General features: G+C 32.5%; 1 protein-coding gene across 1 annotated transcript in view; it reads left to right on the plus strand.

Annotated features, from left to right (window-relative positions):
- Positions 1-24,842, plus strand: part of LOC129235158 (E3 ubiquitin-protein ligase TRIM33-like) — a 75,050-nt gene that overhangs the window by 30,790 nt on the left and 19,418 nt on the right. Inside the window, exons 2-3 of the mRNA XM_054868849.1 lie at positions 14,992-15,314; positions 23,240-23,499. Of these exons, the coding sequence (XP_054724824.1) occupies positions 14,992-15,314; positions 23,240-23,499 (583 nt within the window). The remainder of the gene's footprint in view (positions 1-14,991; positions 15,315-23,239; positions 23,500-24,842) is intronic.

Genomic DNA, 24,842 nt, shown 5'->3' on the forward strand with positions numbered 1-24,842 from the left:
AATGGGCAGGGTACTGCGTCCATAGTCGCCTTTTTGTAGCGTCTTGCAGCATGGGCGGAGCTGAAAGTGGGCTAAGCCAGGAACGAATCCAGACATTTTTGAAGGAGGGAGCGATTTTTTATTTTTTATTTACCTCTTACGACGCATCAGATCTATGCTTGCTTGGGGGGAGGGAGGATGGGAAGGCTGCTACATCATTTTTATCTGAGACAACTAAATACAGATATTTATTCCAAGGAGGTCCCCGAACCTGTTCCTTTCCTTTTCCGTTCACGAGGTACTCTAAAATTGCGTTTTAAAACTCCAATCTCGTAATATTCCGGTAGAATGTTTCCAAACTCATTTTCCCTGGGGTTGTTTCCTTTAGCCAAAAGTATTACTTTTAATCACTGAAGTTGATAGAATGAGCAAAAGAAAAAAAAAAAAACATGAAGCGAGGAAAAACTTTGATTTTTGAAACGTTTTATTTTTTAATTATTTTTTTCAAATGTCCGATTTTTTAAACAAGGCGTAGTCTTAATGATGTCACAAGTGATGAACTTTGGCGCGCTATTCCACTGGCGCCCTGAATGCTTACGCTTGCTGTCTACCGCGTTTCCAGATTGCCAGTACATCTGAGTAAAGAAGCGAATTAAATATTGTGCGTTCTGCGCAAATGGCATCAGTGAATGGCATTTCAAGACTTGTGATGTCATCTGCAGAAGCGTAAAAATTGAAATTGAATCTGCGTACCGATTAAAATAATTTTTAAAAAATATTACACTTTGTCAAATTGTATGTTTCATGCTCTTGCAGAAAAAAATACTTTATTTAGAAAACAACCCCATTTTCAAAACAAATTTCCAAAGTGTTCATTTACTGTTTTACTTTGCTTCACATTCTTCTACCATTCGTAGTTACGTTCAAAACATAAAGTAATCAATTGCTATTTTTATCTAATTCTATGATCTGTAACAGGGGTTCTCAAGTGTTTCCGACTCGCGACAAACTTTAAAAAATTAGAATTTTTTCATGCTACCCTAGTTTATCTGTATTATGTACATATACATATAGAAAACCCCCTATTTAAACAAGCATATTACCAATGCAGCACCAATCCTGACTTTACTGGAGAACGAGGTTGAGCAATTTTTGTTTCCAAAATGTTCGATACATAAAACCTTTTGTATTGCGGAAAATGTTAAGTCTGAGACTTAATTCTTGTTTTGCTCGCTGCAACATGTAATGATCTATATTGAAAATGCGACAGTTCTCTTAAAAAGCAAATCTGGTCCACATGGCATTTTTGGAAAAAAAAAAAAAAAAAAAAAAACGTGGTTTTTTTCAAAAATGTTTTTTTTTTTTGGAAAAATTTCATTGTTTCCCCCCAAATATTTTCATAAATTTTACATACTATAGCAAAAAATAAAATCTAATTGATGAAAAGTAACTAGCAAAGCTTTATAGATAAATTACACATTTAATAAATTTAAAAACTTATAATTGTTAAGGTAATGCAAGTTTGCTAAAGAGCTTTGTTTATTGATTAATTTTTCTTGTTTTAAATTTATGCAGTTTTTCTATTAGGTACATAAATATACAAGGCGGACCAACTGAGTTTTTCTAAAATTACATGAAAAAATTCTAAGTAGCTCTTTTATAATTTTTAATTATCATAATTTTTCAGTCTTTTGCATTTCAAAATATATAGTCCAAAAAGCATATTTCAACCAAAACTTCATGTACTACCTAATTTGCATGATTACTTAAGATTTTCATTTAAGTTTGTACTGAGGCTTTTAATTAAAATGATTTTTTTCCTTGATAAAAAAATTGTATTCCTAAATGCATTAAACCAGAAGAAATAATGTCTACAATGGAAAACATAATGATTTTCTTAAAACTTACCTGTCCTGTTTCTATAATTGTTGTCACTGATACATTACGTAAATAAATTACATGATTTTTAACTTTCTAAAAAATTTTTAGACAATATGCATTGATATTTTGATTTTCAAAGTTGTATAATGGACATCAGACTTATGATTCATTTGTAGATAGTGCAAAATACTTTCCCATGTTTAAAATGCGTGATTTTAATTTTACTTTTTTATTTCTAGTAGATAGTTATGAGGAAATTAATTTGCGAGAATTTATTCTGGGTTATTTGTAATTAACAATGTCTGAACTATCACAGAAAATTATTTCTTTGATTATTTATACCGCAAGACCTTATTATATATTGTATTTTTTATAATAGTTAAAGATTTTCAAACAATATTCTCCTATAACGGTTTTTATACCAACCCTGGACCACAGTGCTTGTCGTCATCTGAACCTCGTCAAATCCAACAGCTAAAAAGCTCGTGGAGGATATGAAAAAGCTCTGTCAGATAATTGGGGTGCCCCATCTTGTTGAAAAATTAACGACCACTGATCGTGACATGTTGCAGCGAGTGACAGAATAATTTTACTGTTAAGACCAGACCTGTCTACTTTTGAAAATCTAAATTTGTAGCAGAGTTTTGCGCAGGGTTAGCGTTTCATAACAAATGTGAAAAGTTACGTTGGTAAATACTAGAAAAATTATCTTCCCCCTATTTTCAAAACCAAACTGATAAATTTAAAGTAGAGGGGGAGGGATTATCGAATTTTTTTTTTTGAAAGTTTGGATATTAGGTTATTTCCTAATACTACGGCTGAGCACGGTGACCACAGTGCTTATTGTCATCTGAACCTCGTCAAATCCAACAGCTAAAAAGCTCGTTGAGAATATGGGAAAACTCTGTCAGATAATGGGGGTGCGCAGTGGCGCACACAAGGGAGGGGTCCGGACCCCTTCCAAAGGTCTTGTTTTTTTCCCCGATTGACTACGTATTTATGTATCTTGTACAAAGAGTAGTTTCCAACAAAGGTAACAATAATTTCAGTTTTAATAAGTAGAAAAATAAAATCTTCATGTTCAAAAATTTTAGAAAATAATGTGCACTTTTCCTATAACGATTTGTCTATAAGAAGCAGAATGGTGATTATAAATGAATAAATACACTGTAATAACCACGTTTTTAATTTTGTAATTACAGATTAAAATGAGATTCTATGAAATAGAATGCATTTTTTTAACTATGGGAAAAGTAAAAGCGTAAATTATTTTGCTTTCTGGTTATTTATTTAAGTATATTTCATTAAATAATACTAATTATTTATTCAATAGTTTATTTTTTACTCTTCCTCGTTCTCGGGAATAAAATCGAGTCAATATGTTTGACGGCGTATTGGGGTATGATATGAGAATGAGGATTTCGACCTTGGACCCCCCCCCCTCCCCTTGCAAAATTCCTGTGCACGCTACTGGCGGGTGCCCATCTAGTTGAAAAATTAACGATCACTGATCGTGACATGTCGCAGCGAGTGACAGAATAATTTTAATTTAACCACAAAGCTTCCAACTTTTAAAAATCTAAATTCGTAGCAGAGTTTTGCGCGCGGGGGGGGGGGGGGGGGTGCGCGTTTCATAACAAATGTGAAAAGTTACGTTAGTAAATGCTAGAAATTATCCCCCCCCCCCTATTTTCAAAACCAAACCGATAAATTTAAGGAACAGGGGGGGGGGGATAATTACTTCGAGTTTTTGAAAGTTGTTTTTAATATTAGGATATTTCCAAGTTGTGCGACAATTTTAAAACAACGTTTTTCCACGTGGCGTCAAGTTGAAGTTTGTTCATTTTTAGTGTACGTTCCGAATTTCGTTGTTCCAAATAAGTTCCTTTTGAACACATGAAATGGCGTCCTAGCATCAAAATGGACCAAGACAAAGTGGAAGGAATAAATCCCTGGAACTGGCTAATTGTTTCTTTTTTTTTTGCATGATTAAAAAAAAAAATTGTGCGATATTGTTTGCTTTACTTTTGTTTTTTTAGAAAAGAAAACCTGCACATAGAGGGGGAACTATATCCTAAAAACGTTCTGACAAACAGAGCTGAAAATGTTTAGTGTGTATGTGTATAGGCGTGCGCTGGGCTTCAGGAATGGGGGTACCACTGTACCAAGAGGTTGAATTTGCGCTTGGATAGACTCCCATACTAAGCATTTTTAAAGCGTATGAGGTAAGAAATTAATGAACCTAAGAATGCTAAATTTTAGCCTCTTTCGAATTAACCTTCATTTCCATGTGCTAATGGGGGTACCACGGTACCTCCTTCCGTGCGTACGCCTATGTATGTGTTTGGTGTTTTTGTTTTTTTCCCTTTCTTTTTGAGGGAGTCGCAAATGAAGAAGATTACGAGAATTTTCTGGATTAGAGAATTTCTTTCTGTTAAGGTGGGTGGAAGTATAATCGATGGAATGGTTACTTTCGGGATTTCACGATGAATTTACATTAGGACAAGTTCCAGTTAATTTTGAAAAAAAAAATTATTTTTTTATTATTTTATCATTTAGTATAATAAATTCTTTTTTGTTTATTTTTGAGCAAAAATTTGGAACATTAGCTAGCACAAAAACATTAACCAAATAATTACTAATGTAGAACCTCTGATTTATAAAATTCAATACCAGTTTTGTTTTTAAATTTCATTCATATCCTCATTTTCAAAAGAAAACGTTCAGAAAACAAACGTGATTATTTTAGAATACAAATAAAGTTGAATAGATTTTTTGATCGTACTAGTTAAAAATTAATTTTCTTATTGAGAAATACCCAAACCGCGATGAACGCCAACCCATGGATACCCCAGCCGCAGCCTTCTTCTGCGTCGGCCAGGAAAGGCTAGGAAAAGAGGGGATTCATCCTTCCTTTGTCCCTCCCGGAGGGAAATTCGTTCTGTCCTGCTTGCCTGCAATGCAGTGTAGAGGTAGAAGCGCATTTCTCTTTACCATTGGTTGGACTTTCCTTTCATAGCATTGGCTATCTGTTAACGTTAGAGGAGAGAATGAATGAAACATGTTGAATGCATGCATGCAGAATTTACTGCAGCTTCCTTCTCTCACAATGCCAATGGGCGTGTTTGTTCAGTTTCTGCATTGCAAAGCATTCTTGCTTGCTCATGGAATTTAATGAGTTAGAGCTGAGCAATGCTTGCTGAGCAGTTGCTTCCCGCTCTTTGTTAACTGTTAGCAATAACATTCTCAGTTCCGAAGAAGAAATCCAGCTCGATATTTAATTACAACATTTTTAGAAACTTATTAGTGTGGAATTTTTTTTCTTCGAGTTCAACCTGGAGGACAAAGGGATCATTCTAAAATTATAAAATGAGTTTTGGGTTTTGATTTTTAATACAGCAATAAAGTATTGCATAAGAATTAATGCATTAATTCCCATGTGATACTTTGTCAGTAAAAAATAATACTTATTTGAGAAAAATTGAATGAATGAACGTTAGCTGCAAATTAAATGAACTTTTTGATGAAAAAAAAAAAAATCTCTGCTTTTTATCCCATCCAAGGTATATTTTTTTAAATGAACTTCTTAAATAGAATTTCGTTTTGCAAAAAGTTACCACCCTTAAATTTTTTCATTTGGTTTTGACAAATAGTTTTCTGAAGGTAGAGATTTCTGCGCTACAAAATTCCAAAATTGAAGAATATTAAAAGAAGATTTATTGTTCTCTTTTGGTATTTTTTTGTACCGATCCCCCCTCCCCTCCCAGCATTCTGCTTAGAGAATACTTCTCCTCGTTCAGTGGCATTCCAAGCAATGTTTTCATAGCAATATTTTTGGGATTTAATATGGTTAATTACAATATCGCCTTTGCTGTTTTGATCACTTATTTTATAGAATTCTGATTGAGGTTATTTTATTAATGGAGTTTGAAACATTGTTAATGAGCTTGAAGCAGGGTGGTTTACGTCAGCTTAAATAAGTCATGATTTAAATCAAGTGATTTTTTAAAAATAAAGCATTTATATAAAGCATTAAATTTTGTTTAAAAAATAATTCTTTAGTTTAAGAATGTTGTTCTAAGTATAAAATAGATTGCATAATTACGACCTAAGTTTCAATTAAATCGGCTATTTAGGTCCCCTCTGCCTGTCTATGTGTGAATTCACGTTCTATGCGCAGGATTTCAATACTTAAGAACTAAATTATTTTTTCTCAACCTTACAATATTGCTGTCACTCTTCAGAAACGAAATAAAGAACTGCAGTTCTTTATGCACTAATATGGCAATGAAAAATAAAATTGTTCAATATCCTATTGCTGCAAAAAAGCGAGTCTTTTCTAAGAAAAAGTAGTAAGACAATAGGTTTGTTGAAAATAAAGTGATAAAACTGCAATTCATTTCTGGCAAAACCCTTACACTTTTGTTGGATGATCCTCCACTTAAGCTGATGTCTTTAACACTGAAAATAGCATCCTTGTAACCTTAAAACACTTGAATGCAATAATTTGCCCCTTTTCATGCCTTATTGTTTTTTTTTATTATTATTTTTTAATTTATTATTTTTATTATTTTTTATCAATCTTGATTTGTATTTGTGAAACAGAACTAAATTCTGCATTTATAAAGATCATATTTTAGATTTCTGCTGCTATAGATTAGCATCCTAATATATGAGGCAGTGAGAAGCAAAGGGGTGTAGTGGCAAAATTAAAAATTTGGGGATAACCAGCACAAATGGTCGGTGAACCCATCCTCTGTCTTGGGGCAAGAGATAGTACTAGTAGCTGGGTTGCTATTCCGTCCACTTTTTTGTAAAAAGTCCGGGATGCCGTAAGATATTGGACAAAATTGGACGAAATGGAAAATCAACTGATTATCCATACATAAATTTATTGTTATAGTGTAATAAAATTAGTATATAATTCTAATACATTATCTATTATAAAATAATCATTTAATTAAAATAGAATGATCGTTAACTTTAAAATTTAATAAATCCAAAAAACTGTTTAATTAATTACACATTTGTGCAACTATTTTTTGATCCTAATTTACGTAAAAGTAGTAAAATTTAACAATGAATAAGCTATTAGGCGTGATTACCCTACTATGTCTTACAATAGTAGAAATTAAACTCAATGGAAAAGTCAAACGAAATGCTGGATACACACGAAACGAAGCTTCAATAGATGAGAGGTGCCCCACCTAAGGGACGTCATGGCGCAGTTGTTGGAGGGGTATTTTTCTCATTTCTGGGAGGGTGGGGGCTCTTGCTTTTTTTGGGGGGTCTTTACAATATTTAGGGGGGATGTGCCCTTTCCCCTTTCTCTTATGGGTCGGGGGCAACCTTGTATAGATTAAAAACATTTTATTACTGTTATATTTTTTGAGTTTTTATTGATCTCAGTCCATAGTAAAATATTTATGTAGTCTGCATATTTTTATAGATATGTTAATGTCATACAAATTAAGAAAAATTACAACTTAAGTAGGGTTGTGGGTACTCAGAACAGAGTACCGGAAGAAGCTATAATGAGCAAGGGGGTAGATATCTTTAAAAGGGCTATTAATCTTCATTGGGGTCTAATAAATTGACTAGGAACAGCCTAACTGGATTCAGAGCCTGTTCCTGATCATCACATTTGTATTTCACTTCAGAACAGATTTCACTTCATGTCAACATTTCTTTCATTAATGTCAAGTAGTTTTTCTTTTTTTTAAATATTAATTTTAATGTTTTGAGACTCTAACCTTTTAAAACTTTTTATTTCTACTTTTTAATTTTATAAATTCACTTATTATGGGCAATAAACCTCCATATCACAGAAAAACATCTTAAAATTTTTATAAATACTATACATGCATTTTTAATAATTAACACTCATTTGATTTATATACACACTTTCATAAACTTTAACTGTTCTTACTTTATTCATTTTCACTTGAAACTATTTTACAATCAATTGTTTATATACATATTTATGTATGCTATTTTTATATTAAAATATTATTTGAATAGGAAGAATATGTATAATTATTTATTACTTTCAAACTTCAAATTTTTTTGCAAAAAACTTTCAGTAAACTGAAAAAGTGGACAAAATGGACAAATGACATTTTGTCCAGGACGGTTGTTTTTGGGGTGGACAAAATAGGAAAACCCTGACTAGTAGCCCTGGTAGGTGCTGCTGTACAGCATGATTTAGGGAAAAAAAATCAATGAAGCCTACATAGAATGTTATCTTTATAGTCGTTTCACTCGAAATTTGAAAATGTCCTTTTCCATCCGTTTGCTTCTCACTGTCTCATATGTGAAAAAGAAAACTAAATGACATAAGTGGTTCAAACCAAAAAAATCCCTCGGTTTTTTTCTCTAGGTTAAAACCAGACAGACCTGTTTCAAGTACTGTCTTCTTCCCATAAACAAGTACTTCCAAAACACAGAAAATATTAAACTACCTGTTCCCGCTGTTATCATGCCCAAAGTAAAAAATTTCAAAAGACTTATTGCAGTGATCAGTTGGCTTACAGTTTTTAGCACACAGGCAACCTGTTAACAATTGTATATCTATATCATTCCAGCAAAATTTAAATTCATTCACCAATATGGTCTTGTTGATTTTTTTTTTATATATTCTTGTATTTATTCTTTTACAAGAAACTATTTTGTCTAAAGATGTTTCCCACAATTCTTCAGAAAATTAGAAACAGTTTTGATCATTAAAAGAAAATATATACAGGGGAAAACGTTTAACACAAAGCTGAAAAGACCGGAAATTTTTTTCATTTTAAACGAATTTCATGTTAAAAGATTTATATTTAAGTGCGCAATATACAGTCCGGATCGCTATTTCTGTTTGTGTAAACCGATTTTTTAAGTTAAGCGTTTTCGTGTTAAACGTATTTCATTGTAAGTGCATTGTTATTTATAGAGTCTGAACCAAATGACTGTTATGACAGGGTCGTTCCACATCAAATCAACCACAAAAATGGGATTTTAACACCCACCGTCTCGGAATTTGATCAAACTTGGTATACAGTATACCAAGTTTGATCAAATTTACTTCATCCCTTTATGGTTACAAGCAACCCCCTAATTTTTTTTCTTTCAGTATCAATGCGTTTTGATTTTACAGCCTTTTGAAATTTGGCGATTTTACATTTTTTGTCATTTTTGAGACACTCAAACTGAGATGTGGTTGTTTACAAAAAAAATTATTTCTTGGTAACTAATGCTATAATCTTTTTGAAAATTTTTACAAAAAATAGAAAGACTTTGAACATTTTGATAAAAAATATTTCAATAATCTTAGTTTGCACAAAATTTTTTTAAAAAATTAGAAAATTGAAAATTTTGAATTTTTTTTTCAAAAAAAGATGTCGGCAAAAAACTGAATTTCAACAAAAGGGTCAGTTTTAAAAATCATGATTTTTTAAAGAAATGATCATGAATATGTACTCTAACTTATCCAATGAAAAACATTAGGGGACTTTAAGAGATTCTGCCCCCCCCCCCCCCAATTCTGGAAAAAAAGCATAAAACATCATACAATCTCTTCCATATTCTTAAAAACAGAATTGTCAACAATTATGACAAAAATTCAAATATAATGTGTTGAATATGGAACTCAAATATAAAAAAATATATACTTAAGCTTCTATTTTATTTGAAATAGTTTAAAATTTGTCAAATCAACCACAAAAATAGGATTTCAACACCTACCATCTAGATTTTGATGAAACTTGGTATACTTCCTTATTTTGTGGTTAAAAGCAACCCCTTAGTTTCCTTTGTTTCAATCTCAATGTATTTTAATTTTATAGACTTTTGAAATTTTTCAATTTTGCATTTTTTTGTCATTTTCAAAGACACTAACTGAGCTGTTGTTGATGGGGGAAAAATGTTTCTCAGCAACTAATGATATCACCTTCTTGAAAATTTTTATAAAAAATATTATAATAATCTTAGTTTATACAAAGAATTTTTTAAAAATCAAAAAGTTAAACATTTTGATTTTTTCTTTTTTTTTTTTTGGTCAAAAAAAACCATTATTGAAATTCTAAATTTTTAACATCAGGGTCAGTTTTAAAAATCATGATTTAAAGAAAAAATGATCATGAGTATGTGCTTTAACTTTTCCTATGAAAAAAGTTATGGGTCTTTTAGGGATTCTGTCCCCTCCCCCTAGAAACAACGAAAGCATCATAGAGAAAATTTTTTCCATGTCTTTGAAACAAGAGTTCCCAGCAATTATTTAAAAAATTTAAATATAAAGTGTGTTAAATATTGAACTCAAACATATAAATTTAATATTCAAGCTATTTTTTTTATTTGAAATAGTTAAAAATTATTACAATTATTATAATTATATTAAATATAGACAGTCTGAAAATAAGATATCATGAAATTCAAAAGTTGCAGACAACAATATCTGCATATGGATTACTGCATTTTAGTCCAGACAAGTTAAAACAAAAGTAAAGTCTTAACACCAATTCATAATCATGCAGTTACTAGTACTTTCAGGATCCACCCTCCCCCCCCCCTTACGTTTGAGAAAAATTGCTATCATGGAACTGCTTTTCCATTATAGTTTTACTGCTGTACAATGACAAATTCATCCTTTTAATTTCTTGAAATTACATTTAACACCCCTTAAAAATTAATGGCCTGATTGTTTAGTAATAATATGATTAAATATAGTAAATTACCTTTCCCCCCCCTCAAAGCAAATGAAGAAATAAATTAGTATTTATGCACCTCTCGTATTCAATGTATTTTAATATTTTTTAATGACAATTGGAAAGAAATTATTATTTGCATGGAATTTTTTTTTGTCCAGATTCCCCTCCCCCCCCCCCCCTCCAGTTTAATGACATAACTTGGAACTTTTCCTCAACTTACTGGGGTTCCAAAATTTTGTATCACTTATGCTTATTAATGCTTAACATTCACATTATGAAAATTAATTCCAATAAATGAATTTTCTATTATTTTTGTTTTCTTTCTTTTTAAAAACAATAATAGATTTGAATATCTTGTGAGGAATAAATACATAACTTATAGGAGTTCTAGCAAAATGTGTGTCAAGCTAGAAAGCTTTTCAACCATTGAAGTTAGCATTGGGCAGACTCTAAGAAAAATAAATGTCGAGTTACCTGGATTATCAGTGTGTTCAGTTATTGAAGTTTCACTGTATTTAAACTGGAATTATACATAATGTTTATAAATCATTTGTAGAAAATAAAAAGTGGCTTAAAAGAACATACTGTCCTTGATAAAACTAATGCACCAGTTGAAAGAGGAATCAAGAAAAAGAAAGTGTATTTTAAATAAAAAGTAGTTACCAATCTCACAGTCATAATATAAACAACTAACTATAAACGTAAACCATACAGCTTGCTGATCAGCTGTCATCTATTACCAGCTGTTCCTTTTTGGGGGCTAATGAAGCAACCAAAGTTAGGGAGGTGAAGGCAAATATATTAAAAAGAAAACAAAACATCTAAAAAAACTACTAGTGAAGTGTAAAATAAAAATACCTGTCATTTGTACAAATGCCAGGTTATTAGGATCCATTTATGATCATAGAAACACTTAAGATAACAAAACACTTTTAGGGTCAAATGAGATCATGGGCGCATATATGCAAAGTCGCAAGGGGGGGGGGCTCAAATATTTTCCCCGTAGTTTAGCTGGATATTTTCCCTGTAGAAAACAATTTCAGGACAGATTAGAGTCATTAAAATTAGACATTTTTAATAACTTATTCATTAAAAGGGGTGGAGAAGAAATATTTTTACAGTTGTGCAAAGAAAAAAGTACTAAAAGCAAGGAAGTTCTAATTTGAAAAGGGGGGGGGGGGGGGCTCGACCCCCCCCCTTGCCCCCTATATGGGTGCCCTTGAATGAGATTGTTGCAAAGCCTTAATTATAAACATTTTGGGCAATGGTAAACATTTTAAACTCATACCCAATAAATTGCTATGTTAAACCAAATCCAAGTTTCAGTTTGAGATTGTATTCGATTATGAATCAAGTTAAAAGCTCTGAGCTGGTATTTATAGGATTTTTAATACTTTGTATAAACTGTCTTATTATAAATTAGAATTAGATAAAAAGTTTTAATTTCTATGTTGCCCTAAGTTTAACAATAATTTTTAGCATGCATAAATTGTTGTAGGAAAATTTCGAATTTTGCGATATCTTATTTTTATTGTTTATTATTAATTAATTTAATTAATTATTTACAATTCAAAAAAATCTTGAGTATTTAAATGTTTACATTTAAGTTCAAACACCAATGTATTTCAATATTTAAATTTTCTTCAATGCAATTATTAACTTAGCTTGTAATATTGTGATCAACTTTTTTTCATTAATCAAAATAAGGGGCAAGGGGGCAGAATCCCTCAAAGTCCCTTAAAGATTTTCATTTTATACGTTAGCACACATGTTAATGATCATTAAAAAATATATATAAATTATTTTAATTTAGACCCTCATGCCAAAATTTTAAAATTTTGACTATCATTTTTTTATTAAAAAAAATTAAAATTTTTCAGTTTGTTAATTTTTTTTAATTGCTGAATATAAATTTAGATTTTTGACATATTTTTTTCTGAAATACTTGAAATCTTAATATTTAATATAAAAAATTTCCAAATTTTTTTATCTTTAGTTATTGAGAAATAATTTTTTTTGCAAACAGCTGCTGTTCATTCTCAGAGAACTGTAAATGACAACTAACGCAAAATCGCAAAACTTTGAAGGGCCAAAAAGTAAAAACTATTTTTAATAGAGAAGAAATACTTTAGGAGGTTACTTAGGACTATGAAAAGTAGAAGTATACAAAGTTTCATTGGAATCTGAGATGGTGGGTGTTGGGGTGTGGTGGAACTGACATGGAATGACCCGACAGCAGCATTGTAATGTGATTTTTTTGAACTTAACTAAAATTTATTAATAATCATTTAAATTCTATTGAACTAATTTCTTTTGATATAGAGCAAGTTTTTTTTTTGTACTGAACCACGTTATTTAACAACTACCAAATTTTTATTCTTGTTTCATGGAATTTGATTTTATACAGTAGTAATTGCATTAAGGATACAAAGATAATCTTCATTTTGATTAAATAAAAAATAAAACAATTATTTTTCTTAAAAAAGCAGGTTTTTTTTTAAAGTGGTGTAAACAAAAAAAAAAAAGCCGGGCGGCCTTTTTTGGCCTGGCTAAAATCGAACAGTCCTGTCTAAAAACATACATTTTTATGAAAAGACTTATTTTAGTTTTATACACAACTGCTTCTTTTTGATTACAACTTCAGAAATTTATGAACCTTTACGTTAATGAAATATTTAGAAAAATTATCCTTACATCATTTGTAAACTGCAAAACTGCATGCGTATGTTTATTTAGATTGCTTTTCATAGCTTTCAAATGGAGTGAACTTGAACATATTATTGTACTTAGTGGGTGGTTAAAAATAATATAAAGTATTAAAATGTACTAGGTGTAAAAAAGTAGGGTGCTCATTAAAAACTTCACAAAATTGCTTAGCTTTTTTCAGATTTCTAAAGTAAAAGAGAATTCTAATTAAACTTAGTCATATTTTTTTACATTTACAGTTTTTACTATTTTGCCTAATGTCTTAAACAGTAAATGTAATTTAAGTCATTCATGTAAAGTTTTTTTGCCTTTCTGTAGCTGAAAACGGCGGTGCCCCCCAGCTCAATGGTGCAAATCCAACCTGGGGGGAAAAAAATCTATCAAACTGGATTGAACATAAAACTTTTCAGAGTCTATAATTTCCTGTTGAATTCACATGCTCAGCATCTTGTTTCTAGTGAATCAATTGAAAAAAAATAAAAAAAAAATAAATAAAAATAAATTTGCATGAGGTAAAATCAAATGAACTGTAAGCTGAAAAAATCTTTCCTTGGAAAATTTTTGAAATTGAAACTCCAAAAATGCAATTGTAGTTTGTTGTTGTGTCAAGTCAACTCGCCATATTTTTTACATGGTGATTTGGCAGACAATGATTTTGGTCAAATTTCAGAACATATCAATTTCTATACGGTTCATATATGCTTCCATGGTTCATATATGTCAAGAATTGACTGATTTGACGGGGTGATGAAATAACTTCATTGCATGGCATAGCAAAATAAGAAAAGGCAACATTCATGCAATTGTGCCACCTGTCACTTAAAGCAGAGAGACAGAGAAAAAAAGAAGCAAATTTCGAAGACCCAGTGGGGCAGTAAATATAACATGATATTTTTTAGTTATTTTGATCACAAACAAAGAGATATTCAACTATTTACACCACAGGCAACTAAAAAGAAAAATAATATATTAAAAATGAAAAAAGTATTTTCAAAAATGTTAATTTTTACATATTTGGCATAACTACAAGGGCCTGGTTGGGGGGGGGGGGAGAGGGGTGTGGGGGTTCGAATTGTATTTTAATTTAAAAAAATCTTACAGGAATATTTGATGCCAATTTCTCAACTTTTCTCTCCACAGGTGATTTCGATTTGAAAAAAAAAAGTGTTAAAATCCACCCACCCTAGTGTTGGTAACAGTGTAATAAAAGTTTTTGTCTAAGGTATGCTGGAATTTGATCAAATGGATATTAGTTAAACTTGTTTAAAACGTTCAACAGCTGAAATTATTTGAATGATTGAATATTTTTTAGCCTATTTTGAAGGACTGAAAGAAATGTTCGACAAAGTTAATGTACATTTAAATTCATTCAGAAGCTGCTGTTTCAGAAAGTTCTAAGAAATAGAAAGTAGAAGAGTAGTAGTTTTACCTTTTACCACTAGATCTTTTATTATCTGGAAAGTCCAAGTTAAATTGGCTTTGGAAAATATAAGCATTTAAATTAGATTTGAAAAATGTAGGAATTAAAATTATCAAGTAAAGTGAGAGGGTTATGTATTTCACTTAATTTTCCAAAAAGACAAAAAATCACATTCAACTTTTATTTCTAAAGAAGATAATGTTATTTTTCTAAGATAATTTATTTTTTCTTTTTCGCATAACTATTTATTTATTATTTAATAAATTTATATCTCTATTTAGGTTTGTTCTTTTGAATTTATTATTTTTTGTTTTTTAGGAAACAGACAGCTTAACTGTGCTGCATGTAATCAAGATATTAATTCAGAAGAAACTGTTGATCATTTATTTCTTACTGAATATGTACAGAACTCTGAGGCACAACCCGAGGAGAGTAGTTATCCTTGCACAAGCTGTGAGGAAGGTGCTGAAGGATCAGCATTTTGTCAGAACTGTCAGGAATGGCTTTGTGATACATGTGTTAATGCTCACCATAGGGTTCGGGTGACAAAAGACCATGTTGTGCGCCCTAAAGATGAAATGGAAGGTGAAACTGCTGCATTAAGAAATCAAAAGTATCTCATCTGTCCTATACATTCCCCAGTGAGTATTCCAAAACTTAGCCTGTGATTGTTTATTTTTCTTTTCCGATTTTATTACATTATTCTTAAATTCCAGTTTCCAGGAAACTTATTTTCCGCCTCACTCTCATATGAAGATTTTTTTTTTTTAAAGGGAGGGCCTTTTTTAACATTCCAATGAACCTCTACTTAACACTCCATGAGCAAGATGTGTAGAATTTTTCCACATAAATATTTTTTGGAAGTGCTCTGCCATGAAAGTTAAGTGTCTTACCTGACACCAGTGCCTAGCTACCACTCTGCCACCCCCCCTTCTGATAGCAATGTCGCACCCCTCAAATGCCCCCCCCCCCCCCGAATGAGAGCTCTCGACAAAAGACAAACAGGTACTTTAAAGTATCCACTTAAAAATTTCAATAGTATAATCTGCTCCATAGACCCGTTACTTTGCACTGTTTTTAGGCCTCAAAAGTGTTCTCAGCTTGCCAAGCTGTTCTTCATAATTAACTAAAGTTATAATATACGTGTACATGTATTTGTATATGTATTGCTCTTCTACCTCACTCCCAGCAGTAAAAGTCAGTTTGTCTAACTGTTATTTTATATTAAGTGATCATGTTAAAAAATTGATTAGAAGGTACCAATTTTGCGAAATTAGAAGGATTCATATTCATAATATACTTGGAAACAGGACCGTAACCAGACTTTGGCTTTGGGAAGCGTTTTACCAAACTTTCTCGTGAAATCTATTTGATTAATATGATTTCATTCACATAGTCGATTGATTTTTGTTTTGTAACTTAAATCAGAAGGCTATATGAATAGCTTTTTGTTTTGGTCACCTTATCTTAAGAACGATATTAATGTATTGGAAAGGGTTCAAAGGTGGGCTACAAGGCTAATAAATGGGCTTTCTCATTTAGACTACGATTCCAGGCTTAGAATGCTAAAAATGTACAGTCTTGAGCAAAGAAGAGACCAAGGGAACATGATTCAGTTGTTTAAATTTATTAAAATGAAAAATGTTACGGGTTCAGCACTGAAAACAGGACAAGGGGTCATTGTTTTAAGCTATTTAAATCTCAGGCTAACACGGATATTAGGAAAAATTATTATTTTAGCAGGGTAGTGGAACCTTGGAACAGCTTACTGGAAGAGGTAGTAATGAGCAAGGGGAGTAGATAGTTTTAAGAGGGCCATTGATCTTCATTGAGGATTGTAAATTGACTAGGACCAGCCTAGCTGGACAAAGAGCCTGTTGCTGGTCGTCACTTTTGTATTTGTATTTAGATGAGAGGGGGAGGGGCTTCTTTTTGGGCTTTCGTATGAGCAAATGTAAAATGTGGCATGTCTGTCAAATGAAGGAAATAAAAATCCTGAAGGGTGCGCTTCACTTCACACTCCAGGGTTCCCCATAACTACCACTGTTTGATGGGTGCTCTACATTATCTTTGTTAAACAAAGTAGACCCTTGTTTTACTCGGGTTTATTTTACACAGTTTCGATTATACGCGGTTTAAGATTTGACACTTTTATTTTACACGGATGAGTTTCGATTTCGCGCAGATGCGGCAATGCAAACAGATAAAATTTTCCCCTCTTTCAAAATCCAAACTCCTAAAGATTTCAGATTACACGTAATAAACTGTATTTTGGCAACTCACACAGTTCAGAACTCACTGAAAGAAGAGCTTTTAGGAGGGACGAAAGCAGCCAAAACCAACAAAGATACCGACATTAGTGAAACACAACCAAAATCGTTCACATTGAAAATTTTGAACCATTCCTAGACAATAGAAATGATCCTTCTGATTTGTTAGTGAAGAAAGATTCTATCATGGAAATGACGCAAGTGGTCATGGATGCATTAATGCTCTACAAAGAATTACAGAGAACAATTCTTAATGATTGCCAAAAGACTATTATTGCCAGCTCCTCTTTATAACACGAAATTAATGTAGGTTTTCTTTATGCATGTTGTGCATAAAAATCGATGTTAGTACACATTAAGCTTATTATACAATTAGTCATCACTAGAATGAAGTAGTTTTTTCTATCTATGGAACAGGCACGTAGCTAGAACTTTGTTAAGGGGGGGGGGGGGTCCAAGGTTGCACGAACTTCAAAAGAGGAGGCATGCTAAAGCAGAATTAGTAGCTGATAATTACACAAGACTAAGATAAATCCAATTAAAACTGATCATTAAAATATGATAATTAACTAAATTAATTGAATAATTGAAATTAATAGAGTCATTAGTTAAAATTAGTTAACAAAAAGTTTATGTTAAGTGGTAAATTAATTATTGTCAGTTTGTAAATTAACATTAAACTGAAAGTTATCACATACAAAGTTTCCAAATATGGGTGAACCTCTGTCCTCCTGAAAATAAGTGATATATTTTCTATTAATAAAAAGGGCACAATAAATTAAGAAAAACGGAAAACGAAAACTGTTCTAGAAATTACTTGGAAAATGAATGCGATAATTTAATAAAATATTAAAGCTTTGTAATATATTTCAACAAAATATGTACATTTGTACTTATGCCATTTTATTTGAAAACTAGAAAGTTACCCGTCAAGGCATGATGGATGAAAATTGCTTCAACTCTTCTTCATTTGAACGAAGCAATTGCCTGTTTGGTGATATTTTGATAGTTGAAATTTTAACTCTAACACCAGTGGATTAACCCAAAAACTTCAGTAGATAGCTTACACCAGTGGATTAACCCTAAACTCCAGTAGGTAGCATTCATTGTTTTCGTTTCTTCATTCCTCTGATATGACACAGTCTTACCAGTAAAACTGTTCAAGTTACCGGATCGAGTTCAGCCTTGTCACAATAAAGCCTTTCCTTGCATGTTAAACATTACCAAAACATGTTATCGAATTACATATCATGCCGTGGTGCGAATTCATTGTTGAAACACGCGGGTTACTCGATCATCGGCATTATTTATATGAGGATAAATAAATCTATATCTATGGAGTCGAATGTATAACTATATGAATGTTACATAACGTAACCCTGTCCGATTTGAACAACATTTCAGACAAAATCCCACAACTCTCTCAACGAAAATATTAACAAGGTTTCATTTAAAAAACTTGAATAAGTTTTTATTTATTTACATTTATAATATTCTTTTGATAACACGAAATAGAATGATATTTCCAATCTTATCCATTTTCTAATTATCATTCCTAATCATCAATTAAAAGCTTGAACAAACTATTAACTCTTTGAGGGACGGAGGCACCCTTTGTTGCAACCATTTTATATATATATATATATATATATATATATATATATATATATATTTTCTTTCTTCAGCCAAATGACACAGTGATTTCAGTTAGTTGAAAAAAAAGAGAAGCAAAAAATAAATGATGTTCTCAAGTGAAGTCGCTATTCCTCAAAGGGTGAAAGCTGTTCGAAAAAATTTTAAATATCGGAAAAGGCGTACTGCCGTTTTTTATCATTATTTTTTTCTTTCTAACGGGGCTGTGTTAGATGCTTTAGCCTTTTGCGGAACAAGTGCGAACCAACAATATGGCATCCAGTCATTCATATGCCACCATTAAGGCGCGGATGTGAATGTCACAGGAAAATTTGATGCCCAGTTTCCACCAGATGGAGACACCTGAGCTCTCTTCGATGCGAAACTGCAAAAGGAATTTAATTTTGTCAAGAGTATTCACAGTCAAACGACCTAAGGGATCTTTTACATGCCGATTAATGGAATGTATACCTAATGAATTAAATTAAGCATCTGTGTAATTTTATTTTAACAACATGTTAATTTTAACAACATTACATATCATATTTTACGACGCAGGTAATGATTTTTTTTTCTTCAATACGATGTTAGCAAAACACTTTATTGCAAGAAATTGTAAATGTCTTTAGCTTGAAGAAAATAAGTGTTTAAATAAAAAGGCAATATATAAAAGAAAAGCTCAAAAACATTTACCTCGTATTCACCTTTTTTGTTTCTTTGTTTGTAACGCAGTAAATAGCGGTAATTTTCACCTAGTAATTTATAGTTAAATGCACATGCCTGTTTTTTGTTACGTTTAATGCTACCTTCACAATTTACTAAAGATGGATGCATAGATGCTAACTAAATAACTCCTTAGTACAAAGCCAGTGAATAACAATCAGAAAATGTATTCCAATGATGCAAATACAAATATGTTTTATGGAATAACATCGAATAAGATTTTTTTTCGTCAATTAAAAACTAACTTTTTCTTTTGGGATCATAGAATCACAATTCAGTAAGATTTAAAAGTAAAAGTAATAATTTCTAATAAATTACTTATTACATGCGTTAATATGGCCGAACTTGTAATTTCATAAACTGATCACAGTAAAATATTCAAGTAATTTTCAATTTAATTTTTCTATAAAATTTTGATACCGTAAAAAGTTTGTTACATCAACTTCAAGTTTTATTTATTCATTTATTTTATTTATTTTACCTTCAAACACGAATTTTTTTTGGGGTATTTAATATGTTCCACGTCCAAGAAAACCACGCCAATGAGACTGTGGGATACAGGGGAAGTGGCAATAAGTGATTGTTTTTACTTTGCCAATGGCAATTTGATGGACCAAGGAGAGGGGCTGAATTTCAAGGTCACAGGACCCAGCTGGTTTGAAAGTCGAAAGGGACATTTCCCCGTTTCGGACGGAGTAGGTGACACAGCAAAAAGCAGACGAAAATTGGGAACCTGCAGTTGTTGCACGAGGTTCTCGTGTTCTGAATTGACTCAAGCGCTGAGAAAATTGCCGATTACTTGGAATATTTAAGGGGAGAGAATGCTGCGTTTTATTAAATCATTATCTTTCGGAAAAATTTGGTTGATGCGAGATGCAACAACTGAGAAAAAAGGAGAGGGGTCTTTTCGGGAAGGGGGGGGGGTCCGGACCCCATGGACCCACCCCTTGGCTACGTCCTTGTACGGAACCTAACCCCTATTTTAACACTACTAAGTCTCAATTTGCGCAGTTTCGATTTATGCGGCATTTCTGTCGAACGTAACCCCCGCGTAAAACGAAGGTCTGCTGTATTCAATGTCTGTTGTTGTTGTTGTTGTTGTCGTGTCCAAAGAAGTGCAGAGTGCGAAAGCTTTAAATGGCTCCAAAAGTCTTAAAGACAAGATCCGCTAATTCTGGAGCCCGATGACTGTAAAGGATGTCTGTTGAATTACTCAAAAGAATATATGCATGTACTCATGTATGCACTTTCGAATATATGCATCTCCTAAGTTAATATTTTTTGGCACCTTTAAAACGCATTCAGTAAGAGTGTGGTACTTTCAAATTCAAAGATTCTGGATGTTTTCGTTAGCGTCAGGTATCCAAAATCTAAAGGAAAACACTATTATTTTGTAAGAAATGAGGTTTCCAATAACTAAAAAAAATAAATACTCCAGATAAAGCACAGCTGTGAGATTGTATAATTTTTCAGTAATAATAATTTCATATTTCAAATGAAATTGAGATAAAAAGTTTGACAAAAAGTAAAATAATACAGTGGACACTGGCACTGGTTAATTGAATCAATCCCTTTAATGAATCAAATCCTCAAAAACAGAACAAAATCCAGCTTTTTTAAACTCTGCTTTATGGAATCAAAATTGTTTAGAACAAACGTGATTCATTGCCCCCCCCCCCAGTTATTTTTAAAGAATTTTTATTAAATACCATTTTACTTCCTTTTACAAAAAAGGAAGTGTTGTATTCGCGAAAAATTTTTAACTCAAAAATCGACCTTAATTTTCATTTTGCTCACCCCGGAATGAATTGTTTTTTTTTCGACTCGATCACACTTGGATACCCGAGTAGCATCAACTCATCGGCCGATCATCGGCCGTTCATCGAAATCCGATCAAACTTTGATCGGTCGATGATCGGCCGATGATCGGATTCCGATGAGTTTTCATCGGAAATTGCTCCAATATGTCTCATCGGCAATAGTAGAATCCGATCATCGGTATCCGATGAATTTTGCTCCCTATGCCGATGAGATTTGGAGCAATATACGAGCAGTGTTTTTCCGAGGCGATGAATTTTGGATGAAAATACGATGAGATTTGGAGCAATATACGAGCAGTGCTGTTCCGAGGCGATGAATTTTGGATGAAAATACGATGAGATTTGGACCAATATACCAGCAGTGCTGTTCCGAGGCGATGAATTTAGGATGAAAATACGATGAGAAGTAATAACAACCGCGATATAGGGACAAGCAGGAGGAAAAAAAAATTAACAGTGAGAAGATGGGTCCGCCATCTTAGATGATCACGTGACACTTCCGCCATCTTTAAAACTTTCAGAAGGGGTATTTTCGGATGACGTCATTTGGGACAATTATTTAATATACTTTAATTTCTTTTAATAACTTGTTTAGTTAATTTCTAATTTAACAACTTCTGATGAACGTGATTCATGAGCTCAATCTAAGTCGCTTTAGCCGGGAATCGAACCCTAGACCTCTGGAATACGATATTCATACGCTAACCACTAGACAAGCAATGCTCTCTCTAAAGAGGAAAATAATGTATTAAATGGAAAATCATTTGTGGCGCCATCTATCGGGGGGCAAGGCCATGACAGATTTCTGAACGGAAAGTGAGAATTTTATTCAGTGAATATACTTGTGGCGCCAGCTAGTGAAGAGTCGGAGTCGATCATTTTGCTCGCAAACCGAGTCGGAGTCGGTAATTTTGGGAGTCAAATTGAACAGCATGGAATTGTTTTGGAGATAGAGAAAAATCATTCAAGAGTCGGAGTCTCATTTTGTTCGCAATTCCAGTGAGGTAATCGGGGTTGGAATCGTGGAGTTAAAGTTGAATTGATTTTGCAGCAAATCGGAGTAAACCCTTCCAAAATCCAGGAGTCGAATTCGGAGTCAAAGTCTCAGTCATTTTTCCTCCGATTCTCAACCCTGAATGTTGATCCGTATAGCCTTACATAGATCAATAGTCGGATATTCGAATAATAAAACTTATCCTATTTTAACAGTTGGGAGATTTCCAAAAATTTTAGATTGGGAAAACTTTTATCGGAAAATTTAAACGACCTACTTTTTTTAAGATGAAATGTAACTCGGCAAATTTTCATCGGAAAATTTGATCGTTACGATCTCTTTTTTCCGATGAAATGTAGCTCGCCAAATTTTCATCGAAAAATTTGATCGTTAAGATCTCTTTTTCCGATGAAATGTAGCTCAGCAAATTTTCATCGGAAAATTTGATCGTTACGATCTCTTTTTCGGATGAAATTTCGCTCGGCAAATTTTCATCGGAAAATTTGATCGTTACGATCTCTTTTTCCGATGAAATGCAGCTCGGCAAATTTTCATCGGAAAATTTGATCGTTACGATCTCTTTTTCCGATGAAATGTAGCTAGGCAAACTTTCATCGGAAAATTTGATAGTTACGATCTCTTTTTCCGATGAAATGTAGCTAGGCAAATTTTCATCGGAAAATTTGATCGTTACGATCTCTTTTTCCGATGAAATGCAGCTCGACAAATTTTCATCGGGAAATTTGATCGTAAATATATAGTTTTCCGATAAAAAACAGCTCATCGAAAACCGTTCTCGGATTCTGATCGCAACGATATCAGCGTGCATTACGCGATGAGTTTAGGAGGAGTCGATGATCGGCCGAGCAAAATCCGATGAGTTGATGCTACCTGGGTAAGTGCCTAACAACGTATAGACACGCGAAATATCCATTTTGACGTTACCCGAGTTAGTTACAACAAGTTTTCTCGTGACATCTTTATGTATGTATGTGCGTGTGTATTCCTAGTGGGGTCTAGTTGTGAAGGTAATGCAATAAATTGTATTTTTTTTTTAAATAATGTTTTTTGAAACTTGATTATTATGTATGTATAAACCTGATTTTCTTTTTCTTTTTTAATCTTAGGAACAACTAAAACTTTATTGTGAAACCTGTGATAAATTAACATGTAGAGACTGTCAACTTTCTGATCATAAAGAACACAAATATCAGTTTCTAGCAAAAGCATGTGAAGAAGAAAAGGGAAACATAACAGAACTTTTAACACAAATAAAAGAAAAGCAAGGACACATTGAAAATGCAAGCAACAACTTAAACAGAAGGCATGAAGAAATTGAAGACCGTGAAAAAGTGGTTACTCAAGAAATAAAAACATTTTCTGTTAAGTTAGTACAGCCTTTTTTTCTGTATTTATTTGTAGCTGATTGATTCTGTTTTATCATTTATTCATAATGTGTTTAAATCAGCAACATTTTGAGAAATTGATTTGATTCTGTAGAATATATGTGTTTAATTTTGTTTTAAAAGTTTGTTAGTATTAAAGGCCATTCAGCACACTGAATTCATTAAATTAAAATAATAGCAAAATTTTAAAAGCTTAAATATGTATTTGTGAAGTAAGTTGAGTATGAACAGTCTTATCAGCCTATGCAATATAACCCAACTTTTAAAATAGTTTATGATTTCGCTTCCCCTAAAAATGACTTCCAACCCACCTTGCTGCATCCCTGTTCAGTGGTGGATCCAGACGATCCTGTTGGGAGGGACGAATGAGTAACATATTATGGGGGGGGGGGGGGGGGGGGGGGGGGGGTGACTAATGAAAATAAAGTTTTAAAAATTTTAAGAACTTTACAGGATTCCCCCCCCCCCCCCCCCCCCCCCGAATAATATGTATCATTCACAGTTTGAATGAAAGTTACAAGTGTTTCAAGTACCACACACACACAAGAATAAAGAATGAAAGTTACAAGTGTTTCAAGTACCACATACACAAGAATAAAGAATTGAAAAAAAAGGGGGGGGGTGGAGAATTTCTACTAATATTTTGGATTTATTATCCAAAAAAAAAAACCCCTTCAACTTTTGATTCGTTTGAGGACTTGTGAAATATTTTCAGTAGCCATTTAGTTCCTCAATTGTACTTCTTTCTTTATAAAAGAAAGGTTGCAGCATCGAGATAACATCTTTTTTTACTAGTTTACGTACGAAGCGTAATGAAATACAAAAATTGCGTTTGTGAATTAAATTTGAAGATAGTTATGGGTTTGTTTGTTGATTGAGCTGTTCAAAATTCCCGCATAAGTAAGAATGTTTGCGGGTTCTCCCCAGAAAATTTTTGTTAGGAACGCATTTTTAGACTCTTTGGTGGTTAATATGAGGCTTGGAGGTCTCTCTCTGGAAATATTTTGAATTTTCAAGGTATATTTTCGAAAACACAAGTATTTACTTTCGGTGGCTTGAAAGGAAAGTATGAGATTTAAGAATTCTCTTCAGTTGTTTTTTGATACATATTTTGATGCTTCAAAAACGTAATTTTAAATATCTTTAGTGATGCTTAAAACCTGGGGGTTTGGGGAACTCTCCCCCGGAAAATTTTCATTAGAGTGGCCACAAAAACTGGTGTGACACACACATAGACAATTTGCACGAATCCAATACTTTCTTCTTTATATTGGATATAGAAGAAAGTAAAAATGGTCGAAATGGACTCAGCACACCTCAAAAC

This window comes from Uloborus diversus, chromosome 2 (genome assembly GCF_026930045.1).
Source record: "Uloborus diversus isolate 005 chromosome 2, Udiv.v.3.1, whole genome shotgun sequence".
NCBI lineage: Eukaryota > Metazoa > Arthropoda > Arachnida > Araneae > Uloboridae > Uloborus > Uloborus diversus.